Here is a 26,107-nt window from a genome sequence, read left to right as displayed (position 1 = left end):
TGGCCTCCATGAGCATCCATGAAAGTGCTGCATCGTCTGTACATAGAATGAATTAGCCAGATGATGGGCCATATGCACTTGGGTCCATCCTCTGCAAAATGCCTGGTCAAGTCCAGTGACAGTTGTCGGCTTTGGTTGGAGGCCATTCAGTCTTCTTTAAATCTCGTCCCAAAGGTGTACTTTTGGACTTAAATCCGGATTGAGTGCAGGCTCTTGTAGGGTTTGGATGCCATGTTGTCTTAGGAAGTCCAATGTTGCCCTGGCAGTGTGGGCATGACTGTTGTCTTGCTGGAAGACATGTTTTCTGTACCATCCAAAATGTGGTACAACGTGGGGTCTTATGACTGATTCAGTATAGTGTGCAGCTGTCATGTTATTTCCTCATCCTGGACCCAGATTCTGGAACACCATGGTGTCAACTAACTGGTTCACACCGATTGCACCCCCACTATGATGCTTGGACCACCCCAAGAGTCACTTTCAACAGTACACTCATTGGAAAACAGTTCACCAAGCCCTTGCCATGCTCTCACTCTGCTATCGACTGTAGAATCACAGTATCGGCTTTCATGAGAAAAAAGCACAGTTCTCAATTGTCGATAACGCCAATTTCGATGCTGAGTTGCCCATTGCATACGGTTTTGGCGATGATGAGCGGTGAGGACAGGACTACGATAGGGTCTGTGACAGCAGAGGTTCTTCTGCGCAAGTGTCGACGCACTGTATCGGCACTGATGGGTCTGTTGTGAGTCCCAATGGTCTGGCATGCTGTTTCCGTCGCTTTCAGGAAGTGATCATGCAGATGGTGGTGCACAATCTGTCGGTCTTGACGATGCGATGTTACTGAATGTCGCCCACTGCGTGAACGTTCTTGGATGCTGTTAGTGGCCTGATACCACTCCTGCAGTCGGTAGATTGTCCTAACATGAACATTAACATGATTGGCTACCCTTCATGCAGTCTGGACAACTTGCAATCGTCCCAAGACCTAGTTGCTCTGATCTCTCGTAAGTCGTGGCATGGTGATTGTGTCAAAACAAAAATGATTCCAGGCGAGTTTGGGACTCGCTTTAATTGGTAGGGTTGTCATGACATGCACATGCATTTTCATTTTCACGAATGTCATACGGAACCTTTTACCATGTCTGCCTTTTTTGGTGCGTTTGGTCGATATGCTTTTTCATCAGAAAACACACTGATGTTGGTAATGACTGTCAATTTGGATTGAAACACATGTTAACAGAACGGTACAATCATAATAAAAACACCACCTTGCAAAATCAATTTTGCATTGGGTTTTGAAAAGCGACGTTTCTTTTGTGGTTCAGTATATAAGTGGCTATGGATCGCAAACAACTGAAGGTAGATCACCATACTAAGGACCATGGGGACTTACGGTATTTGTGCTTCATGCATGGACCCTACTCCATCAATTCTGAGCGATTTATCTATTTACAAAACATTTATCAAATATCAATGATTAAACAAAAAAATGACTTATGTAAGAAACAACCTCAGATTCAAGGAGGCTTGGTGAATGGTGTTATTTCATGAAGTCATTTCATACTACTTTCAGACCCTTCACTGTAGTCTGTTTGACTCAAAATACTACTTTCAGACCCTTCACTGTAGTCTGTTTGACTCAAAATACTACTTTCAGACCCTTCACTGTAGTCCGTTTGACTCAAAATACTACTTTCAGACCCTTCACTATAGTCCGTTTGACTCAAAATACTACTTTCAGACCCTTCACTATAGTCCGTTTGACTCAAAATACTACTTTCAGACCCTTCACTGTAGTCTGTTTGACTCAAAATACTACTTTCAGACCCTTCACTGTAGTCTGTTTGACTCAAAATACTACTTTCAGACCCTTCACTGTAGTCCGTTTGACTCAAAATACTACTTTCAGACCCTTCACTATAGTCCGTTTGACTCAAAATACTACTTTCAGACCCTTCACTGTAGTCTGTTTGACTCAAAATACTACTTTCAGACCCTTCACTATAGTCCGTTTGACTCAAAATACTACTTTCAGACCCTTCACTATAGTCCGTTTGACTCAAAATACTACTTTCAGACCCTTCACTATAGTCCGTTTGACTCAAAATCGGACCGATTAATTGCAATCTAACTCGAAAACTACTAAACATATAATACTCAATGAAACGCTGATCATGATCAAAACAGCAGACCAACTCTGTGACTTTTTTGCAGAATTTATGTCCTAAAAATAAAAAAGTTGTTTAACAAACTATCATTAAAATTTTGACAAAGTTCACTATTTGTTACGAGGGATGGGTGCAAAGAGAGGAACAGCCAGGTGTACGTGAAGCACGTGCACAACTGCTGACAAAGTTATTGATTCATTAACCTGTGCTGTGCCGTCTCCATCCTTTCTCGCACACCTGGCTGTTCCTCTCCTTCCTCTCTATGATCAGCGTTTCATTGAGTATTATGTGTTTAATAGTTTTCAAGTTAGGTTGCAATTCATCGGTCCGATTTTGAGCCAAACAGACTATAGGCACTAGTTTCAATCTAGGTTCTGAAACAGTGAAGTTCAGAGACAGACATTATTATGTTCAGTGAGGCTTTGAAATCTGATAAAGGTTCAGAATCATCGAGGCACATATGTCCGTGGTATGTTACAGATTGGATGAGGTTCTGTACAGTGGCCAGACACTGGTATGAAGCTAGGTATATGTCTGTGGTATGTTACAGGTTGGATGAGGTTCTGTACAGTGGCCAGACACTGGTATGAAGCTAGGTATATGTCTGTGGTATGTTACAGGTTCGATGAGGTTCTGTACAGTGGCCAGACACTGGTATGAAGCTAGGTATATGTCTGTGGTATGTTACAGGTTGGATGAGGTTCTGTACAGTGGCCAGACACTGGTATGAAGCCAGGTATATGTCTGTGGTATGTTACAGGTTGGATGAGGTTCTGTACAGTGGCCAGACACTGGTATGAAGCCAGGTATATGTCTGTGGTATGTTACAGGTTGGATGAGGTTCTGTACAGTGGCCAGACACTGGTATGAAGCTAGGTATATGTCTGTGGTATGTTACAGGTTAGATGAGGCTCTGTACGGTCCCCGGACACTGGTATGAAGCTATGTGGGGGGCTGCTGCCACATGTGACTGGCGCCATTATACTGCTGTTGCTTAACTTCGGCAAGGTAAAACTGGAAGGAGAAATTCATAGTAATCATAGTATGTATTATGATATATAGCAATGGACCTGTATATTACAAACAAAATAGACCTATTGCCATTTCTTACAAATTTGATATCGGGAAATAGCATAAAGTTTGAAAAGAGATGGACCTGCATATCATGAAAGTAATGAACCTGCATATTAGGGCTTGGATGAGTCCAAATTTTCAACCTAAGGTACCCCACCCCCTATTACCCTACCCTACCCGGATACCCGTTATGTTATTTCCTGATATCAAATTTGTAAGAAATAGCAATATATTCTTAAACTCGGAGACTACAATTTCAAGTTTTTCAATATCGTAACCATGTATTATATTCAAAACAGGTGACTGCACAATTATGTCTAAATCTTCAAAGACAATACAACCTTAAATCATGATAGAATAACATATTATGTTGTTTAAATGGACCTGTATATTATGAAGGTGATAGACCTGTGTATTTTAAACGAAACTGACCTGAACTGCCATTGCCTAAGACCATTGTTTGTTTTATTCAGCCAACCACAACTTATTGTTATTGGCCTGTGGTATATTTCAGATTGTTCAGGCGCACTGCTCAGACAAGAAGTTGTAAGTATTCATCTGCTGCTTTATGAAAATATAAATGAAAACGAAATGCTTGTTTAGCCAATCAGATCCCTTGGAATCACAGTATAGTAACATAGGTATGAATATTGAATGTTTGATAATTCATACTCCCCTTCTCTACATTTTCCTAGCAGCAAGTCATAAAATCTGAATCACTACCTACCTGACCAAGGAGTTGTAAACAGATGTTAACACTTAATGGCTGACAATATGTGGTTGATCAGTGGTGATTCTGGGTTAGAACTGGTCCCAAATGCTGGTTGTAAGAGTTGACTTTTTAACTTCGGTTGTCAGTCGCCGTTACTTGGCTGATTGAAGGTTGTGACACACAGTCTGTCTGTTTAATGTCCGGAGCAGAACTTGACAAAATCTATATTATTCTTCGCCAATGCAAACCATTAACTTCTATGCAGACTTTGGTCATTATCAAAAAGGTATGGGTGTGTGCGTGGGTGCGTGCTTGCATGTGTTCCGAACCTCCTGCGAACCGCACGCATGCACGCACACCTTTTTGAAAATGACTTAAGTCTGCATAGAAGTTAATGGTGTGTGCGTGTGTTTGTTCCGAAACTCGTGTACTCCCCCTCTTGATCCGCCAATGGCACTTAGAACTCTCAAAAGGCATTCTCACCTCTGTAAACATCTTCTCCAATAAAACTGATGAGGATGAAATATTCCATACATGCCCCTAATTGTGAAAACATACTTCGGTCAATAGCTACGATTTCAATATAGTTTTTGTTAAAAGTTGTGGAAACATAATTTGTTTTCTCAAGTAGCCGAAAGCTTAATGAGATAAACCCTTGTGTGCATGATGATGTATATTAAAACATTCAAGGTGTACAAAAAACATTTAACTTGGATGGATGCAAGCAATGTTACAAAAACAGATGACGGTGATGCTGCTGCTGCTGAAGATGATAATGATGTTTATTATTATTTCTATTTTTAGCTACTACAAGTTGCCGAACCACCCCGGTTATTGCGAGTTGTGTCGTATTTGCCCCCGTGAGGTTTTTGACAATCACAGGCTGTATGAAGAACACCTTCAAGAACAATGTCGGCAGATCCCTGCTCTTCCTGACGGAAGACGGGCTCACTGCCACAGCACGTCCTTCGACAAACCATGTATGTACGCAACATATTAACCCAGTATATAAACATTGCGTAACAACAAACTGAGCATGTGTAAACAGGCCCTGATTTCTCGAAACAAACTTAAAAATTTTCGTTATCCTGACTCATGTATTATTGCTTGTCTCCCTCCTCTTGCGAACCTTAGTGGAACACTTGTATTTCCTGTTTGAAGCTCCCTTCAAAAAAGCAGACGTAAAATCACTACTCACCATGAGTTGCCTCCCTTGCTGTTTTGGCAGGAAAACGGCGCCACCCGTCTTGCCACGCTTCACTCTCTCCTTCTTCGCCCTAGTGGACGGTTGGGAAAGCACCTGTGTCTCCAGCATGGCACTATATCCTTTGATAACTTAGTTATTTCCTTCTAAAGTTACATTTAGAAGGTTTTAGGAGTATCCTTCTACAATATGGTTGGAAATTTGTTCGTAATTTGACTGTTTATTCACGATTTATACGTGATTGTTCAGTTTGTTTACATTTCATGAAAACCTGTTTTCGTTGTAGGTTTCGTTTATCTGCTGCAGACCCTCATCTATTGTGCCCCAGTTGCACAACAATATGTACTTCGAGCTCTGGCTGTAAACTATGTCAGCATGATTCATCTACCACAACTACTACATCTCGTCCGTCCTTTGGACCACATGGCCAGCATAGATTTACAGGACGCATACCTGCACATTCTTATGCATCCGGAATCAAGGAAGTACCTCAGATTCCTACTAGACGGACGACACTACCAATGGAAAGTCCTGCCATTTGGAATATCATCAGCCCCTGGTTGTTTACAAGAGTGACGAAGCCCATAGTCACATACCTATATCATCGAGGTCTACGCAGTGCGTTCTACCTAGACGATGGGATTCAGGCTCATCAAGATCCCAGTCATCTCAGACTGCAACTAGACTTCACCATCAGGCTTCTCACACATCTAGGATGGCTAGTGAATCTCCTCAAGTCGGAACTAGAGCCTACACAGGACCGGCAGTTCCTAGGAGTTCGGCTCATCACAACAGAAAACCGCATAGCAGTACCAGACGACCGGTGGCTAAAGATACAACAGATGGTATCACAAGCTCTACTCTCTCCGTGGCCACTCCAACAGTGGCAAAGCCTATTGGGTCTCCTCACGTCAGCTCAGGACATGACGCGCAGAGGGAGATTACAACTACGCCCACTACAGGTCTTTGTTATTACACTTCTAGACGATCCGGACCCCTTCGAAATCCCGGACAGACTAAAACCATATCTACTATGGTGGACTCAGAGATCGAATGTTTGCGGAGGCACCTACTTAGCAGAGCCGGAGTGCAAGACACATCTCTATGTGGACGCATCTCTCCAAGGATGGGGAGCACACCTCGACAACGAAGTGTCAGCTGGGAAATGGACATTACAAGAGAAAGATCTGCACATCAACATGCTAGAGATGAAAGCAGTGATAAACGCCATACTCCACTGGACCAGCATTTTGAAGAATGCTCATCTAACGGTACACACGGACAACTCCACAGTGGCGTTCTAGATAAACAAACAAGGATCAACAAGGTCGGCAAACCTCTTGAACCTGTGCTTTCAACTGTTCAGCATAACAGACAACCTGAACATCCACATCAACGCATGTCACATTCCAGGGGCCAAGAATGTGATAGCAGACGCACTATCTCGTCCATCTCAGCCATCCCCAACAGAATGGATGTTACATCCAGAGATCTTCAAACAGATCATACAGGAGATAGGAGCGCCACTAATAGACTTGTTTGCCACAAGATTCAACAATCAACTGGTAACATTCGTCTCTCCAATACCAGATCCACAAGCGTGGGCAACAGATGCTCTAAGCATCTCCTGGGAAGGACTCAACGCTTATGTGTTCCCACCACCAGTTCTCATACCGCAAGTGTTGCAGAAAATCAGACAGACGAAGAACCTGCAACTGATTTTGATCGCGCCTTACTGGCCAGCGAGAGTATGGTTCCCTATTCTCATACAAGAACTAGGACCACCTCAACTGCAACTACCAGAGTGGAAGAAGTTGCAAGTACATCCTCACACAAAGCAAGCACACGGCAACCCCGAGGTGTTCCACCTACACTCGTGGAGCGTATCAAGGCATGCTTGAATAAGAGAGGATATTCCACCAGAGCAGCTAAAGCGGTCACTCTAGCCCTACGCAAGTCAACACGCCAACTTGTATGACGACAAGTGGCGAAGCTTTGAGACCTACGCTCGGAAAACAGGCTTCACAGCCATAAAAGCAACACACCCTCAAGTGGCGGACTATCTCTGTCACTTAAGACAAACGAAGCGGTTAAAAGGGTTAACACTCTCAACATACCTAGCGGCATTGAGCTCAGTTATCACTATGAGGACGAGTGTAAAACTGACTAAGGTACCAGAGTTACTGGCCTTATTACGCTCTTTTAAACTGGAGGACCAACAACAGAGATTTAAAGCTCCGGCTTGGGACCTCAACGTAGTTCTACGCCATCTCACCAGTGACGCTTATGAACCGTTAGAGAGGACATCCTTTGAGTTCTTAACACAGAAAACTCTATTCCTGATTGGCCTAGCAACAGCAGCAAGGATGTCGGAAATACATGCTCTAGACTTTGAAAGGACTCGTTTTGATGAAAACCGAAACATAGTGCATATGGGACTGAGATGGGACTTTGTAGCAAAGAATCAACTGCAGGTCAACCGGACAGACAATTCCACATCCCAGCACTATCAACAGTCCTTGGGCCACAGGATACACAGGACTTATCCCAGTAAATCTAAGTGTCGGGCTTGAAATTCGGAGAGAGTGAAGCATGGCAAGACGGGTGGCGCCGTCTTCCCGCCAAAACAGCAAGGGAGGCAACTCATGGTGAGTAGTGATTTTTTTACTCAAATTTCAAACTGAGTTTGACAAATATGCTGAATTTTTAACTCAACTGCATTTTTTAAATAAAAAAGCCCAAACAGCTTAAGTAATCTATCCATCAAACTCAAAGTGTCTACTATGTTTGAGTTTAATATCAATTTCAGTTCATTCTGGGAAATGCATTTTCTCAAATTTGAGTAAAAACACTAACTTAAGGCCAAACTAATTCTTAAGTTCCTTTCGAGAAATTGGGGCCTGTTTTTGTTTGTTTGAGTTTTGTTTGTATTTTGAATACATTTAATGTCAGTCTCAGCAGCGTACCAGCTCTGTGAGAGGTCTGATGGAATCAAGCCTGGACAAGACAAACCAGTGGTTGATACTATGAGTTATACCCTGTGGGGTATGTTGACATATCAACCAAGTCCATGAGTTGGACCACTTGGTTATACCTTTGATAGCAGCTTGTGTGTCCCTGGGGTTGTATATGGAGAGTATGTGAACAAGATGTATATGTAATATGTGACGAATATACACAGACGTCAGCAGTATACACACGACGTGTGTATATGTTTAGGGAATAAACAGTGTTACTACGGGCACGATGTTTAACGCTGGCTCTTAAGACTTTCTTAAGAATTCACTGATTTTGTTGTGGAATAAAATATTTTATAAATTAAAAATTGAATTATCAGCAGTGGATTATTAATTTCACCAACAAGAAATAAGAAAAACTGAAAAATCAGCAACCTGATTTATTGTTGCTGTGAATATATTGCTGAAAACTATGTTTGAAACTTGTTGAAAATATTTTGTAAAATCTTCAAAATTCAGTGATTTTTAGGCAACCCAAAACTCCAAAGCAGGTTTAACTCTAAAAAGAGTGCAATTAATTCAATATTTTCTTTTGTTTGGGTAATGGTAATCAAAACTATATACATTTCAATATGTGTTAACAAGTGGTGTTATGTAATAGCCTGTGAGAAGTGGATCCCTCGTAATGGAAAAGCCGTCTGCAGCAATGACAACACCATCTATAGCACCTGCTTCCTCGAGTGCTCTGTGGGTTATATACCATCCCAGTCAACCAACATCACCTGCATCGACCACCCACAGCCTCACTGGGACCATCAGTTTACACATTGTATAGGTGAGACCACACTGGGACCATCAGTTTACACACTGTATAGGTGAGACCACACTGGGACCATCAGTTTACACATTGTATAGGTGAGACCTCACTGGGACCACCAGTTTACACACTGTATAAGTGAGACCTCACTGGGACCATCAGTTTACACATTGTATAGGTGAGACCTCACTGGGACCACCAGTTTACACATTGCATAGGTGAGACCTCACTGGGACCATCAGTTTACACATTGTATAGGTGAGACCTCACTGGGACCACCAGTTTACACATTGTATAGGTGAGACCTCACTGGGACCATCAGTTTACACACTATCCATGAGACTAAGCCCTGGGTTACATTGCCAGTCTAGTGAATTTCTTGTTGGTATTGGTGACCTGTCTAAAGTTTAACATTGATACTCTAGATATTTTATTTCTTGAACCTTTTGACCTGGAGAATTTCTTTTTTATAACTCAACACATGGCCTTGGTTACTTTGTTGCAAAAAGTATTCATACATTTATCCTAAGATCGCAGGGATAAAGTTATATGGTTTGGGGCAAAAGAAGTTTTCACTACTGCCACCCCTATTTGTTCATCCATCCGTCCGTTCAAGATGTCTTTTTCAGTGCAGAACTTGAAAACCATTATGATATTTCTTCACCAAACTTGGCCCATGGATAGTCTAGTGGTATAATGGTACCTTTTGCTGGTTTGGGTTTCTGGTAAAAATAAAGTTTTGAATCTCCATGGCAACAACTTTGGCTTAAGCTTGAAATAGTGGTTGTTTTGTTTCCAGGGCAGATTCTGAAAAACGGACAATATTTCTTCACCAAACTTGTAAAATAGCTAGTGGTGAGCTTGTGCTTTTTTATAGTTTGGGATTTTAAAAGGAATCAGTTTGAGTCTCCATGGCAACAACTCTGACTATGACTGAAATGTCGCATTTCTGGAGCAGATCATGAAATTCTAACAATATGTCCTCTGCAAACTGGGCTCACAAATAGGTGCTGTGGTGAACTATTGCCTTTTGATAGTTTGAGATTTTGTAAACGAAATCAGTTTCCTCTTTGCATGGCAGCAACTTTCAAATAATTTTTCATGATAAATGTATTCAGTTGCAGAGGATATAATTGACTCTGTCCTCTTATTGTTGTTCTCATGCCTATCAAAGGTCAAGGTCGCCTTCTAGGTTATTATGAAATATTGTTGTACTTTGATTGTAATCTTGATTATGGTCAAAGTTGGGAAACAAAGTTTTTGTATTGACAGTGGTATTTAAACTTTTTGAGGTTTTGGGGAAATGTCAGTACTTTCCACCTGAGTCAGCTTTCACTTATGTCTGAAACATCATAACTTGCTGTAACTCCATCCCCGACTGCGTCATACCAAAAGATGTTAAAATATGGTACTTGTTGGTCCCTGCCTGGCGCTCGGCATTAATGGGTACAACAAGGACTGGTCGGCTCGGAGTCAGTATACTGTGTCTGAGTGGGGTATTCATGCTTCACTGCGGCGTGGTATCTCAGTGGGCTAGCACTATAAAACCAGCTTCAGTCTGGGCTAGTACAAGCAGCCGCACATACACATACACACGCATGCACATCGTCATATGAGCGAAATATTCTCAAGCACGACGTTAAACCCAATTTCACCTCACCTTTAACTCCATCACCAAGCTTGAAAAGAAAACATCACATGGACAACACTGTGTGTTTCAGGTGAAGGTGATGACGCTGCTCTGGATACAGTAGCCATTGTTCTTATAGGTAAGTTAACAGAAGTGTTCTGTTAGTCAAAGTTTAGTGCCAGTTTTAGGCTTATCTGTGTTTTCCTTTTTTTATACAGTTCTAGCATTCTCTTCCCACAGAGGTTACTCCTGTCATATCTTCCTACGTAACCTCTGTTCTAATAATGCCATTTCATGGTGTGAGCGTTCAAGACTTCGTGATTGGAGGCAATCAGATTTAGTTGTGCAATCAGCTTACGCTTGTTTCAAAAGTGATCATTCGCCAAGGCCTCGGTAATTTCCGTGATGCTTCGAGAAAACTAAACTTCTTCCCCTGCGCAAACGTTTCTTCTAGACAGAACTCAGTCATGTTATGGCGGATCAGTGGCGCCTCCATCGCCTCTTATTGACAACGGACAAGCTAGCCATTAAACGCCTTGTGTGTAATATCAACACAAGCCCCGGCAGATGGGGATATTTGTGGCCCCACATTTGCTTGTGTTAGTCAAGTTGAATGTAACACGTGTTCTGATTGGATAGAAAGAAGGGAGATAATTCGGTGCTGCGATCTTTTGCCGCTAGGGATTTTACGAGAACCGGGAAATATGGCGTATTAGAACAGAGGTTCAGTAGGAAGATATGACAAGTAACCTCTGTGGGAAGAGAATGCAGTTCTAGATGCATGTGTGTTTGGAATAGTGCTGGTGATATATAGGACTAGAAAATTGAGACACTTGCCTGTAGACCCTACTCAGTTCAGTACTGACATATTTCCATTCCCGTGAGACTGCCTCCGTGGTGTAGTGGTTAGAGCGTCCGCCCGGAGTGCGGAAGGTCGCGGGTTCGATCCCCGACCGCGTCATACCAAAAGACATTAAAATATGGTACTTGTTGGTCCCTGCCTGACGCTCGGCATTAATGGGTACAACAAGGACTGGTCAGCTCGGAGTCAGTATAATGTGTCTGAGTGGGGTATTCATGCTTCACTGCGGCATGGTATCTCAGTGGGCTAGCACTATAAAACCAGCTTCAGTCTGGGCTAGTACAAGCAGCCGCACATACACATACACACGCATGCACGTCGTCATATGAGCGAAATATTCTCAAGCACGACGCTAAACCCAATTCCACCACCACCATTCCCGTGAAGATCCAGGTTAGAATTAGCCTCAGTCAGTAAGCCATGTTTGTTGTAAGAGGCGCCTAACAGGTTGGGTGGTCATGGTTACTGGCTTGGTTCACACATGTCACCGTATCCCAATTGCGTAGATCGATGCTAATGCTGTTGATCACTTTATTGTCTGGTCCAGACTAGATTATTTACAGACCGCCGCCATATACAGTCGAGCACCGTTGTCTCGATATTCATGGGACCAAGAAAAAATATCGAGTTATCCGAACTTCGAGACATCCGACCAGGGCATATTGTCACATATCACTATGAAAGAAAACAAAACGCTTCTCAGTATGTTTTGATTCGAAACTATAATCCGTTATCAGTCGTGTTTAGTACTTCCTAATTAATTCCTTCTTAATTAATCCTAATTAGATAACAAACAAGTGACACCTTCAACTCAATTAGCCCTAATTTGTTTACACTACCGAATCCCTTTGATTCATGTCGCACCATGTGTAAATGTGTGGAAACAACCTCAGTTCAGAGGAATACTTGCCCATGATAGGTAGGTGAATATTGAGTTTCTTTGCAAATATCGAGTTAAAAGGGTAATTTTGCTTGTTGGGACCATGAGATATCTGAAATATCGAGACAACTGTATCGAGTTAAAAGAGCTTGAATAAAGATAAATTATGAAGGATTTTGCCGGGACCGAGATGTTATATCGAGACAACGGAGATATCGAGTTATCAGAGTTCGACACAACGGTGCTCGACTGGAGATGGAATATTGCTGAGTGCAGTGTAAACAACAAACAAAACACATATTTCTGAAGAACAGAAATGATTCGTTGTATCTGCATGATATAGGTGTTTCTTTGTATTCAATGATTGTTTATCAACGATGTTTATTTTCAGTGATAGTGGTCTTGGCTGTTGTCGTCCTTCTTGTTGTTGTTTTCATCTGTGTCAGAAAGAAATCATCAGCTGCTGCAGATACTGATGTTGAAGAACAAGGTTTGTTGTGTGGATAGTAGTATTCAAAATATGTGATACTTTTTTATGAAGTAAGAATCATTATTTCTGTGTCTTGGGCATAGGGTGTAAAAAAATAAACAAGAGTTTCTCAAGCTTTGAAAAAAAAATGAGCATAGGTGGGCAGTTTTGTCAGTGTAAAAAGCATGAATTGGATAATATGGAAATGAGTGCTTCTGATGATACTGTTGACATTCTATTACCTTAAGGGTTGATGTGTTAAAATCTAAATTCAGAAGAGATAAAATATTTTATTAATCTTCAAGAAAAACATACCCAGTGCACCATAGAAAATTAATTTGATGCAAATCCAGCAGTCTGCCTCACAGTCCCTGAACCATAGTATTTTCCCTTCAGTCCAGCCCTCCCTGCAATGCTGAAGCCCTTAATGAAGTCTAGATATCCCCAGGTTCTGTGGTTTCTCCCTGGGGTTCCTTTTCAATTTAAATGGGTTTGTTTGTTACAATCAAAATTATATATTCAGAGACTAAGCGTTAGTCTACAAATCCAGAAGTTCCATTTTGTAAGGACCATGAGATCTTGCTTAAATCCATCATTAGTTGATGAGAGAACGTGAAAAAGATGGTTGTCTATAAAGTGAAACATTCAACATCAATGATAATTTATGTACCTAGTCCATAGGGCTGCGCAAATATAACTGGTTTACCGGTTCAGACATGAAAACGATACGTATTGCATTACGCTGATCGAAAACTGGTATTTTGACATGCATTCGGAAAACTTCGTAACACTCGGAAATCTTGATGATCGTGGCAGCTGTGGTAATGGTGGTGGGAATGATCGTGGTGAAAATTACATTTAACTAAAGGCCCTTCAAAGATTTTACATTTAACTGGATTGTTCAGTTCGGTTCTGTTTGTGTTCTTAATTTTTGTTCAAGTGTTTCGCAATGTTTTGGATCTGAATGTTGTAAATATTTACTCATTAATGACCAATGATCCCTGATATGTCCTGACCAGGTCAAGTTGCTGTCTAAAATCTCAGGGCTTTTTTTGAGAGTGGAGAAACTAGTTCAAACTAGTAACCACTGTGTTGATGTTAAATATGCCAAATATTATTTACATTTTTATTTTGTCATGATCAAAAGTTTTTATTAAAGCTTAATCAAGAATAGTGATTTTGTTGTGTTTTTTGCTTTATAAATCAAGCATTAACTCGATTATAAAGAGTTTATTGTTACAAAAAATAAACCCTTCTTGCAATATATTGCAATACATATCGCAATATTTGCTTTTGCATTGCAATATATCGCAATATGAAAATTCTCTGCAATACCCACCCCTACTAGTCCATACACACTCCCTACATCTGCATTTGTTTTTGTATGATGCTTTATAACATAGGATAATTCAAGCACCATGTTGACGACGTGTGATACCAAATTGTTTATAGACTTATAAATTATAAACATGTTATGAGTTGTTTACTATTGTTTGTTTTGTACAATAATCGGAGCTGGTTTCAACATGACATTTTCAGTAGCTCCACCAGCTGTGAGGAATGTCAGTATAATCCTGGTTAATGCCACTCAGAGATGTTACAAGCTACACAGGTGGTTTGCAAAGAAAGGTAGGTCCCAGGTGTTTGGGTAGACTAGTGGTTAAAGTGTTCAGTTGTAAAGCGACTGAATTGGAACAACTTTGAATGAAGACTTAATTCCCCTGATGCTTTATTCCAGTTGTTAGTGCCCATTGTATGACTGTTGTTTATAGATAGTCCATGTTAGATGACCTTTGGTAGATATCAGAGAAACTAAGGTCTTCCCCATAGCCAAACTAATCTGCAGCATGGTACTGGCTTTAGCCTGGACTAACAAAACCCATGAATACATGTTCACATGCATTATAAGACTGACTGACTGACTGAGTTTGGGTTTTACACATATTCCAGCAACATCAATGGCAGGGGACATCAGGCTTCACACATTGTACCCATGATTTTCTAACCTCTTCGTGCGACGAACAACATCTTTATAAGAAACACATGTCGGATCAGTTTTCTACCTCAACAACAGATGTGAATGGTTTGAAGAAGAATTCTTGAGTCTAATCGCATTGAAGAAACTTCAGAGCAGGAAAGTTCAGCAGCAGCGCAAAGTGGCAGTGTTCCGCCATGCTTCAAACCCGGGTCTAGATCTAGCGGGCACGACACACGTCCTAACCTGTCAGCTTCTGTCCCGGCCGTAATGCCCAGTCCTTCCACTTCCACTGTCCATGTTTCCAACATGAAACGTGGCATGTCAGGTCTTTTCCACATTGGGAACAGTAGGGTGGTTATCAACAATTACTTCCGTGAATAAAGTTAGGGGCGACTAAACTTAGCAAGTTCACGGCTTGAATTAAGGCGAGTTGTTTGTCATAAAGTAGGGGAGATTAATAATTCACTTGAGAAAAATCAAATAATTGTACTTGCTCACAGTATGAACTGTATTTTTTTTATCTATGTATGCTACTTGTTACAAATAAATGCATACTGGTTCCTGAAATAAAGCATTTATGTTGTTGAAAATGTCTTATTCTGTTCCTTACACAAGCTGTCCCTCAACTGGATGATTCCAAGCGACTTCCAGGAAAAAGGCCCCTTCATGCCTTGTGTTCTTGCATGCTAAAGAGTCCAGTTTTAATACGCTTCTCAGCTAACATGTTCGGTTCTTAAATTACATTTAGCAGTCTTAAATCAACAATAAAGGACCACAAAATTGAAAAAAGAGTAGCTTAATCTTCTAATGGACTGTCACCTGTCCTAAACAAGCTGTCACTTCTCCTTGTCTATTGTCTATAGACTTTGTCCATGTCAGATGACCATTTATAAATAGATTTAAGCTTTAGTCCAGAAAAACTAATGTCTTCCCTTAGCCTTATTTGTGGGCTAGCACAAAAGAACTGGCACCCCCCTGCAACTTCTGACAAATTTCCAAATTCAAAATTTATACAAATTAATTATGTAACTCTAACTGCCCTTCAGGTTGCCATATCTTTCAGTCAAATCATCCTTCTTTTCGATAAATCGAAATACGCAATATGTCGGAAAGCACACATTGAATCTCCTAATTATAATCATCAAAATGCCTTTAGTCGGGACTAGGAAAAAAACGAATGCACGTTCACACACATAGACTGATCCACACACATAGACTGGTCCACACACCTACTTGAATGTGATGTTAAAGGGCCACTGATCCAGAGCGATTAATGCACGTTCACACACATAGACTGATCCACACACATACTTGAATGTGATGTTAAACCCAATTTTATCTCCCCTGTTGACATGGAAGTGATGTGACACTCTGACCTTGACCTTCAGGCAGTACAGTGTCAGTCGAGGCCCACAGTTCAGGATGTAGTATCCAGTATCTTGTCCTGCTCAAGCAGGACTCCAAAACAGGAGCTCCTGCCGTGTATTCCAGCAAGCCTAATGGTCCCAGCCAAGTGGACCTGGTCAGTGTGGACCAGTCCCACCAGGGGTCCTACAACTGGATCGTCCGACTGACAGATGGAGTGACGGAGAGAGGCCACTTCAAGCTGGTGGTCAAGAAGCACATGTGCTCACTGTATGCAGGTAATGTGAAATATGCCAACATAGATGCTTCACAGCTAAGGGAGTAGAAGACTATCATAGTGCTTAAAACGTTCACTCGTCACTGCGAAGACCCGGGTTCAATTCCCCACATGGGTACAATGTGTGAAGTCCATTTCTCGTGTCCCCTGCCATGATATTGCTGAAATATTACTAAAAGCAGCGTAAAACCTCTCACTCACTCACTCACTCGCTCTGTTGCACTGTAAGCATGTTCCACTGTGTACCTAAAATTAACCTGCTCTTTTCCACAAAAATCTACTTATGGATACCAGTGTATGAAATAAGGCCCGTCCCACCGCCCGAGAAGGGCTAGATTTTTGCCGGACGGTCTAATTTTACAGCTAGCCAGCCCGATGTACGGGTGAAAAAAAATATTCAGATAACGTGTCCATTAATTGGCACTGTCTATTTAGTATTTAAGAAGGACTGGTTATATCTCTTCTGGGCTGGTAAGCTTTTGAAGTTACCAGTCCAGATGTCTGGCTGGGTTTTTTGCTTATTTCATACACTGGGATACATCATCCTATCAACAGCTCACTCATCAATGGATATTGTGATTGCTGATGTCATTACATACGTGTAGCTAGGTTACCTCAAATTTTAAAAAATGTGTTTTTTATCTCCTTATGAATGATGAGACGTGACTGTTACCTGTTTCAGGATTATTTCCACCAGGAAACATTCCGGTTGCCCTCCATAGCTCCGCTGGACAGCATCCTGTACCACCAGATGATGAGGCTGAAGACAGACTATCTTTCACTCAGCCAGGTATGTCCTCACGACAACCAGGTGTATTTCTGTTGATGCTCCTGTCTCTTCATGATGCTAGTTACTTGTATGATACCATCTTGTGAAATATATGTGTATTTTCTTGTGGAAATTGCAGATAAATAGATAAGGATTTTTTTTAACATATACAGGAAGTGTGGAAACCGGTCAACAAGCTGTTCCAGACACCTCCTTCATCCTGGTTACCACAGCAACAGAGGATCTGGAGCAATTGCAGGGTAAGTGTAGTCATGGTAACCACATATTGCAGACTATTCCTACTTATCAGTATGTCTGACTAATGACCAGATGCTATTGCAGGCCAAGTGTTGTAATGGTAACCACTGCAACAGACCACTGGTGACCACTGTAAAACAACACTCTGCAATGTTGCAGCTACATGATGACCTGTGAATTATCGAATCAGAAACTCCAGTGATTGACATATTGAGCATGTATCCATGCAATTGAGATGCAATACTGAAGCAAATCAGAAAATATCACTGTGTTGTCATGGTGATCTCTGCAACATGTTACCAGGCTTTATTGGAAAGGAATCAGTACCATAGTGAACAGTGTAAGTGAGTGAGTGAGTGAATGAGTTTAGTTTTACACCGCTTTTAGCAATATTACAGCAATATCATGGTGGGGAACACCAGAATTGGGTTCACACATTGTACCCATGTGGGTGATCCCACCCGGGTCTTGGGCGTGATGAGGGGCTGCAAATAAGAGTTGTTGCAGGGTAACTGTGTCCAGGGCAGGACGATATGAGCTAGAATTACCTAGCAATGTCCTTGACCTGTGTTCCAGAACCCCTGTGCACCAGGGACAAGATGGAAGGCTATGCCAGACTGATGCAGACGCCAGAAGATGTCCACACTCTATGTCGTCTGCTTGACAGAGAGGAGCAGGATGGACATGCGTCTTGGCACGTCATCGTGACATCACCGCTGCTGGGCTATGACAGGGACTTTGTCTCCTTCCTGGAGTAAGATTGTCTTTGTTGTTTCACATCACAGTCTGTAATTTTCCAGAATTTTCCTTTTGTAAAGGGACAAGGGCCCTAGGCTGATAATAAGCCCAACCAACCTTAGTACTCCCAAGAGGTGGAATCAGAGCTACAGATAACTTTTTTCGGTCATTGAGTTATGTACTCGCTTGTGCTCATCTTAATTAGGTATCTTAATTTTCGTTTGAGTAACCAAATAAATTGTACCCACCACACTCAAACTCAAATGGGTATTTTGTCATTTTCCATTACTTGTAAAAATATAATATAGTTTAAATGTTATTTATACTGGATCTGTAATATGAGAAACAATAAAAAAAGACTGCAAGTTGGCTGGTTCATGTGTTGAAATAGAACCTCTCAATATACCTTAGTTATTTTATCTATGCCCAACACAAGCTAAGATTTGACATTTTTGTGTGTACGCATGGAAGATCAAATATATTGAGAATTTACAAAAAATCAAGTGTACTTGTACGCAACAGACTTGATAAGAATTGAGTTTTCACATAACTATGTGCGTAATTTACGCAGATACGCAGCTTATCTGTACCTCTGTGGAATGTTATGTTTTTAAACGATTTGTTTTCAATGTGTTGATAAATCATGCTTCTCTTGAATGGAGTGTTGATGTGTCTCTGTGTTTGTAGGTACCACCGGAAAGGTAAGATGTACGACGGGCCGATGTTTCACATCCTGACACTGATGAAACAGAACGGAACAACCGTGAGAGGAGCTGATCCACCTTCTGCAGGAGTACCAGCCATCATCTAGCAAAGCTATTGCAGTCTTGGAGAAGTACTTGTGAAGAAGTGGATAGTTCACAATACACATCTCTCTGTAATGGGTGAGGGAGTTGGGTTTTACGCTGCTTTTAGCAATATTCCAGCAATATCACAGCGGGGTACACCAGAAAAGAGCTTCACACATTGCACCCATGTGGGGAATCAAACCCAGGTCTTTGGCGTCAGGAGTGGATGCTTTAACCGCTAGGCTACACCTCTTGGGAACAAACTGCACCTTGTTGCTAGACAACAGTGTGCCTACCAATATCTGTGGAGCCAAGCATGATGTTCCTCTATCTCTGTGGAACTACCCTGTTTGGTTTTAGTCCATCTTTGAATGCAAGCCAACCCTTCTTTAGGCTGCCAAATTCCAGTTGCACTGCTCTTATGTAATACGTAAAGAAAGAAATATGCTATTGACTTATTCAAAGTTTAGAAGAAAAATGAGCTGACAGTTGTTTACTGCTCATATAATGTTAAGACTTATTGTTGATTTATTTCTCAAAAATTAACTTGCACCTGGTGCAAGTAAGACTAATAACTAGGTTGCATTTTGTAACATTGGGTTGCACCAGTGCAAGTAACAAAGCACTGAATCGAGCCCTGAAACGTATGGGATCATGCTTTAACAAAGATGTGTTAAATGCGTAGAGATGCACAGTTATGTTTTACAATTTGTACAAATGAATCATTGGTCACTTGAACAAACAGGAATTGTTATTTCCTGACCCGTATGTTGATATGTATCATATCCAAGTTTCATGCAGGCAATACTTTGATAATATTTATCAAGGCTTGACAATGTTGTCACTAGGTTCACTGAGGGATGTTTTGTGTATTTTGTGGTTTAAGGGTGGTGAAAATGATGTTTCAACATCATATTTTTAAAGGAATGTTTCAATTTGTCTTTAGGCCAGACCAATCTTATTTCTTTTTTTACAATTCCGCCAGTCATATTTTTTCAAGAATAAGAAAAAAATAAAAATAAATTGTCCCTGCTCGAAAAATAAAATCCTAATGTTAAGATATACAGGAGCGAGACGTTGACTATGAACAGGCAGTTTGTTCAATGTTAAAACACCGGTATCTCTTCTCAGAGACTTTACACAGATTATCTAAAAATATGTGCCTTAGAAATCAGTGCTTTGAGCACCTCAGCAAGTGTGAACTTGAAAAACAATGCCTTTGAAAAACTCATGTGAGTTTTTGCTTTGACTGGTGATTTTTCTCTTTTTTCCCCCTCCTGCCTTTAGGTTTTCTGAGGACAAAAATCCATAAAACAAGAAATAAAATTGGTCTAGCCTTATTAAAGTTTCAAGATAAAATTCTTGAAACATGCGGGGATGTTATTTTGTAAGAGATTTTAACAGTTAGTTCCCCTTTTATGATGTTATTTTTTATTGCTGAAAATATTAAAAGACTTCACAAAATGGATTTCAGAAGATGTTAACTGTATCAAACATTTCCTTTCCTTTAAACAACATTTTATGAAATATTCCACAGAATGCATGTACTGAAGCTTGCTGGTCAAGCTAGGCAGATGTATGGATGGCCACAAGAAACAATTTTTCAATCTATATTTTATTTTGGATGTCATGTCAGATACATTTGTATTCACAATGTATAAAAGAAACTATTTAAGCATCCTTGTATATTTTAAAAATGTTAGTTTATGTGTATGACAGATTCCTTAACACCTTAATCTTGTCAGGTCGATGCAGTTTGTGAACATGAAAATCAAATTGCTATTTCCACAATACATTACCAGTTAGTGTTTAGATCACTGTGGTGTTTGGACCAATATTTTCCCATTAGTTTATATATAATCAATTATATATTCAACGTAATATGCATATTGTATAGAAAAATACACCTGGAAATAAGTTACGCATCATACCTTCTTTCTGTTCATATTCTTCAGCTTCTCCATAGGTTTTGGAAATATCCACATTGATCCATGTTTTAGAAGTATCTACGATACCATAGGTGCTGGCTGACAGGTTGTAGGGATTTAACTAGACGAGGGCTGGGACGGGTAGGAAAAAATGGAATCGAGTACCCGCATGTACTTACCCGAAACGGAATCGAGTACCCGGAAATGTAAGGAATAAAGCGCTTCTGTCAACTTTCTGAATATTCAATCATGAGTTGACAGACATTTTAAAAGAAAACTTGAAACGATAGCAATAAGACACTGAAACTGAACTTAGGCTATGTAATTTGCGTCTGTTTAAACAATATAGAGAGTAACACCATTACTTACGTTCCTCCTTAAAACACAGATTGAACTTTTCGCTCCTGCTGTTACTGTAACTTGACTACTCACTGCTCATGCGCAGATATATTATAGTCGTTAATAATCACCTCCATTAATCGGACAACACTAATGATGCAAATGTGTCTTACGTCAATAAAGAAAAAGCCAAGTTATTATCTACCCTTGCCATTACAGAATTCTCTCCTATTCCGGGTACTCGATTCCAGCTGTACCCGACCCGGATTCGAGTACCCGTCCCAGCCCTAAACTAGACATGCTCAGAAGCCAATATTTTGTAGTGTACAACAAATGGCAAATATTCTTAGTTTGGAATGTAAAAATTCCAAATGTGTGTTAAGATGTTTCATTAATATCTGATTGTGTGGCATTGTTCCCCATTGTAAAGACAATCATTGCATTCACTGATCACAGGACCAGTTGGAGGGAGATGCCTCACTTCTTAGTTTTGTATTATTGCCTTGAGTACAGTCTCAAAGTACAATGTTAGAATACACAATTGAATTGAAGAAAAGAATAATTTTGAAACCCCATTTTGTTAACAAAATAAAGAAAATTCCCAATTTACTGCCCGGGGACTTACTTTAGACACCTAGACCAATTCCTACATTCAACAAGAATACTTCTTTGTAACTTCTTTGAGTGGCATTTTAGAAGTTGGGAAGTACAATATTGAACTAACTTTATGGATAACAATGAAATAAAAGAAGTTGTTATCCATGAAGTTTGTTCAATAAAGAAGACTGTATGTTCCACAAGATGGCATTCTCTTCCCACAGAAGTTACTCCTGTCATATCTTCCTACGTAACCTCTGTTCTAATACGGACATATTTCCCGGTTCTCATAAAATCCCCTAGCGGCAAAAGATCGCAACACGAATTATCTCCCTTCTTTCTATCCAATCAAAACACGTCTTATATCGACTTAGATTCAACTTGACTAACACAAGCAAATGTGGGGCCACAAATATCCCCAATCTGCCGGGGACTTGTGTTGATGTTACACACAAGACGTTTAATGGCTAGCTTGTCCGTTGTCAACGAGGGCGATGGAGACGCCACTGATCCGCCATAACATGACTGAGTTCTGTCTAGAAGAAACATTTGCGCATCGCGCAGGGGAAGACGTTCAGTTTTCTCGAAGCATACGGAAATAACCGAGGCCTTGTGAATGATCACTTTTGAAACAACGTCGCTGATTGCACAACTAAATCTGATTGTCTCCAATCACGAGCCTTGAACGCTCACACCACGAAAGGGCCGTATTAGAACAGAGGTTACGTAGGAAGATATGACAGTAGTTACCTCTGTGGGAAGAGAATGACAAGATGGTTGAATGATATAGTTTTCATATATCCTGGGATTATTTGATTAAGTTGCTTACAACACATTTTTGTAAAAGTAATAAAGTCACATTTACTATGAAATAGTTACAAAAAAATAAATGTGTTTGGTGAGAAATTAAATCTCATGATCTATTTCAGAAACTTCCTAATTCACATAGAAATATTGTAAGCAGGGCTTAGCTGTTTTCCAGGTGTATGTATAAAATGTGTTGATTTGCTGTTTCCCTTGCATTATTTTCTGTATAGTTTGTATTCATTATTATAATCAAAGAGTTTAGTTATTTATCCATCTTATGTTAAAATACTGTTAAAATGTTTTCAAATTAGTTCTGATACTCACAGATCAGAGCTACAGATAACTTTTCGGGTCATTGAGTTATGTACTCGCTTGTGTTCATCTCAGTTGGGTATCCTAATTTTCCTTTGAGGAACCAAATAAATTGTACACACCTAACTCAAACTCAGTTGGGTATTTTGCCATTTTCCATTAATTGTAAAACTACAATAAGTTTAAATGTTAGTGTTTGTTATTTATATTTGATCTGTAATATGAGAAATGATAAGAAAGACTGCAAGTTGCCAAGTTCATGTCCTGAAATAGAACCTCTCAGTATACTTAAGTTATGATATCTATCCACCGGTACACAAGCTAAGATTTGACTTTTTCGTGTGTACGCATGTAAGATCACATTTACTAAGTATTTACTAAAATTCAAGCTTACTTGTATGCAATAGACTTAGTAGGAGTTGAGTTTTCACATAAATATTTGCGGAAGTTACGCAGATACACAGCTTATCTGTACCTCTGCAGATGTACTCCTATGAAAGGTTTTTCAGTAAGTTATTTAAGAAATACACTTCGCTCTACCACCATGTATAGTGTAATAAAACACACTTTTGCCCTGAACTATTATAGTTAAAGCACGAGGACGCTTGCTTGATGACGGTTTACGTTCGGATTAAATATCTTCTCTGAATTATTTTAATTACATCTATCATTAACGTAAACCATATGGGGCAATATGAACGTTGCATTTCTACTACCAGCGTAAGTTTAGATCAGTACATCCAGAGGAAGTTGAGTAGTCAAGCGACATTCCACAATTGCATTGTGGGAATGTAAACATTACGAACGTTACCGTGTCGCTGAAAACTTGTGAGTCGAAATGACACATTTTAACCGTCGTAAAATATAAACGTAATGTTTCCACCAGTGATGTTAGCTGCGTGAAGCAACAGCAAACCAAGAAACTGGATGCAACGGTGTAGTTTACTGTAGGAGGCCGTACGAGGCGATGACAACTGACATGCATCGTGATGTCGCTTACATTGTGACGTAATGTAAAATGGTTCGATTACGAGGGGGCACACTAGAATGGCGCAGTGACGGGATAACGTCATTCAATTGTTACGTCATCAAAAAACTATACCTTTATTGTCTGATAATGTATTTTTTTTTCGATTGTTCTAACCGCTAGGCATCTTAGAAAGTAGGAAACATTCTATGATGTCATGTAATATGCAAATAGTCCGAGCATCCCTGCACCACACATGTATCTGTACACAACAAAACTCTTTCCATGAACATAGGAAATCTCTTCATGTACAGGTCCGACAATGTCCTGAGCAAGTGTTCATGGCTCAATATTACACAGATACCATGTGACTTGATGGTTTGAGGACCAAGTTTTCACCATATAATTCACTGTACATAATGTAATTCTTATATTAGTAACTGTTTAATTGAGATTGTTTATATTTTTGTATCTTTGGTATATGTATACACTTACATTGTTTAAGAGGTGTACATGTAAACAAAGGTGGATGTTCAATACACAGATCTAGGATGGTTGACTTATATTCAGAAAGTTTCATTTGTTACCTATAAATGATTCATTTGGTCAAATTTGACCATTAAACTATATTTATCAGGATGTTTTGATATCTTAAAGGCCAGGGGGGTTCAAACCTATACACACATCGGGTGTAGCCTCCTAAGCCCTCCTTGCCTTGTCAAAGCTGTCTTTTGATGCATAGCAAAACAGTATTCAAGTACATTCCATGAAATATCACAAAATTGACTAACTGGTTCATCGTGAAATTAAGCCATCGTGTCAAAAAGTATCTTATGAAGGCTCACGATAAAATGTATGGATGCAGACAGCCTACAAAACATACATTTTGAAAATATATTTCTCTTTTTTTTTTAATGCAGATTTGAATATCCCACTTTGTCAGTCAGGTGGCCAGAGGAGGTGCGTTTCCATAGAAACAAGCCTGTGAGTGGGTAAAAGTTTCATGCAGGGTTTCATATTTAAGGCAGGCTGGGAAAATGCAAGGTTTGTAGCTGAATGGATAAACTATAGTTGGAAGAACACAGTTCAGCTCCAGACAGTGTGTCTGAGGAACAATAGAATCTTGGGAAAGTAGTTCAAGGCTTGCCCTTTGCTCCTTATGCCAATGTTATCAGAACATTCAAACAGAACATCCAGGATTTTAATTCAGGACTCTATAGGTACCTACATTTCCCTGTCACTTTTACCTGCTTGTTCATCTCTGATTGGAGATTAAAGTGTTCTGATGTCTAACATGAGTAAATAATGCAGAAACTTGTGTAGATTAATAGAAATTATTTAACATGAGTAAATAATGCAGAAACTTGTGTAGATTAATAGAAATTATTTAACACGAGTAAATAATGCAGAAACTTGTGTAGATTAATAGAAATTATTTAATACGAGTAAATAATGCAGAAACTTGAGTAGATTAATAGAAATTATTTAACACGAGTATATAATGCAGAAACTTGTGTAGATTAATAGAAATTTCTTTTTGTTATTCTTCAAGAATGTTTTTCTCACATGGTTCCAATATGTAAGACGATATTGCAAAGCACACTGAGGGAAGTCTCCACAGTTCCATCCTATCAGCCTCTATAAATGAGTACATTGTATTTTTTCTTGAAATACTTCCTATCAAGGTGATGTAGATGTTGAATCGATGTATGATGTTCTGATTTGAAACATGAAACTGACAATCACATTTGTTATTCACAGTAAAATAACAAATGAAGAAGAAATCTGCAGAATTAACGAAAGTTTTTGATTGTGAAGAAAATGCATGGAGGAAACACAAATTATTGTAAGATGATGTAGTATATATTTTCTTGTTAACATGTACAGCTGGATTGTGCAGATTGTGTTTACTATTAAAGTACTTGAATACAAGTATATGGTAAGGGTTTTTTTCAAATGGCAGCTGAACCACGGAGGACATGGGTCTGTGGCACCCCTTGAACCATCACCCAGACACTACAAGAATACCCTGAACAGGAACCCTGCAACCCATGGGGGCTAGAGGGTCAGCTTGTTGAGTTGGTTCAGACTCAGCGCATGACATGATATCCCAACTGCATGCATCAATGAGACCACCTCCGTGGTGTAGTGGTTAGAGCGTCTGCCCGGAGGGCAGAAGGTCGCGTGTTCGATCCCCGACCGCGTCAT

At 40.0% G+C, this 26,107-nt stretch overlaps 1 protein-coding gene across 1 annotated transcript in view; it reads left to right on the top strand.

Moving 5' to 3' along the window:
• Positions 1-19,421, top strand: part of LOC124253907 — a 38,228-nt gene extending 18,807 nt beyond the window's left edge. Inside the window, exons 2-13 of the mRNA XM_046687758.1 lie at positions 3,072-3,179; positions 3,760-3,791; positions 4,762-4,937; positions 8,780-8,953; positions 10,657-10,704; positions 12,699-12,797; positions 14,316-14,405; positions 16,143-16,397; positions 17,079-17,186; positions 17,339-17,425; positions 18,000-18,177; positions 18,849-19,421. Of these exons, the coding sequence (XP_046543714.1) occupies positions 3,108-3,179; positions 3,760-3,791; positions 4,762-4,937; positions 8,780-8,953; positions 10,657-10,704; positions 12,699-12,797; positions 14,316-14,405; positions 16,143-16,397; positions 17,079-17,186; positions 17,339-17,425; positions 18,000-18,177; positions 18,849-18,972 (1,443 nt within the window). The 5' untranslated portion in view covers positions 3,072-3,107 and the 3' untranslated portion in view covers positions 18,973-19,421. The remainder of the gene's footprint in view (positions 1-3,071; positions 3,180-3,759; positions 3,792-4,761; positions 4,938-8,779; positions 8,954-10,656; positions 10,705-12,698; positions 12,798-14,315; positions 14,406-16,142; positions 16,398-17,078; positions 17,187-17,338; positions 17,426-17,999; positions 18,178-18,848) is intronic.
• The last annotated feature ends 6,686 nt before the right edge of the window (positions 19,422-26,107 follow it).

Source organism: Haliotis rubra, unplaced genomic scaffold (genome assembly GCF_003918875.1).
Source record: "Haliotis rubra isolate DU_JTF1 unplaced genomic scaffold, ASM391887v1 Scf558, whole genome shotgun sequence".
Taxonomy (NCBI): domain Eukaryota; kingdom Metazoa; phylum Mollusca; class Gastropoda; order Lepetellida; family Haliotidae; genus Haliotis; species Haliotis rubra.
The sequence above is the reverse complement of the archived record's forward strand: the minus strand, read 5'-3'. Positions and strand labels throughout refer to the sequence as shown.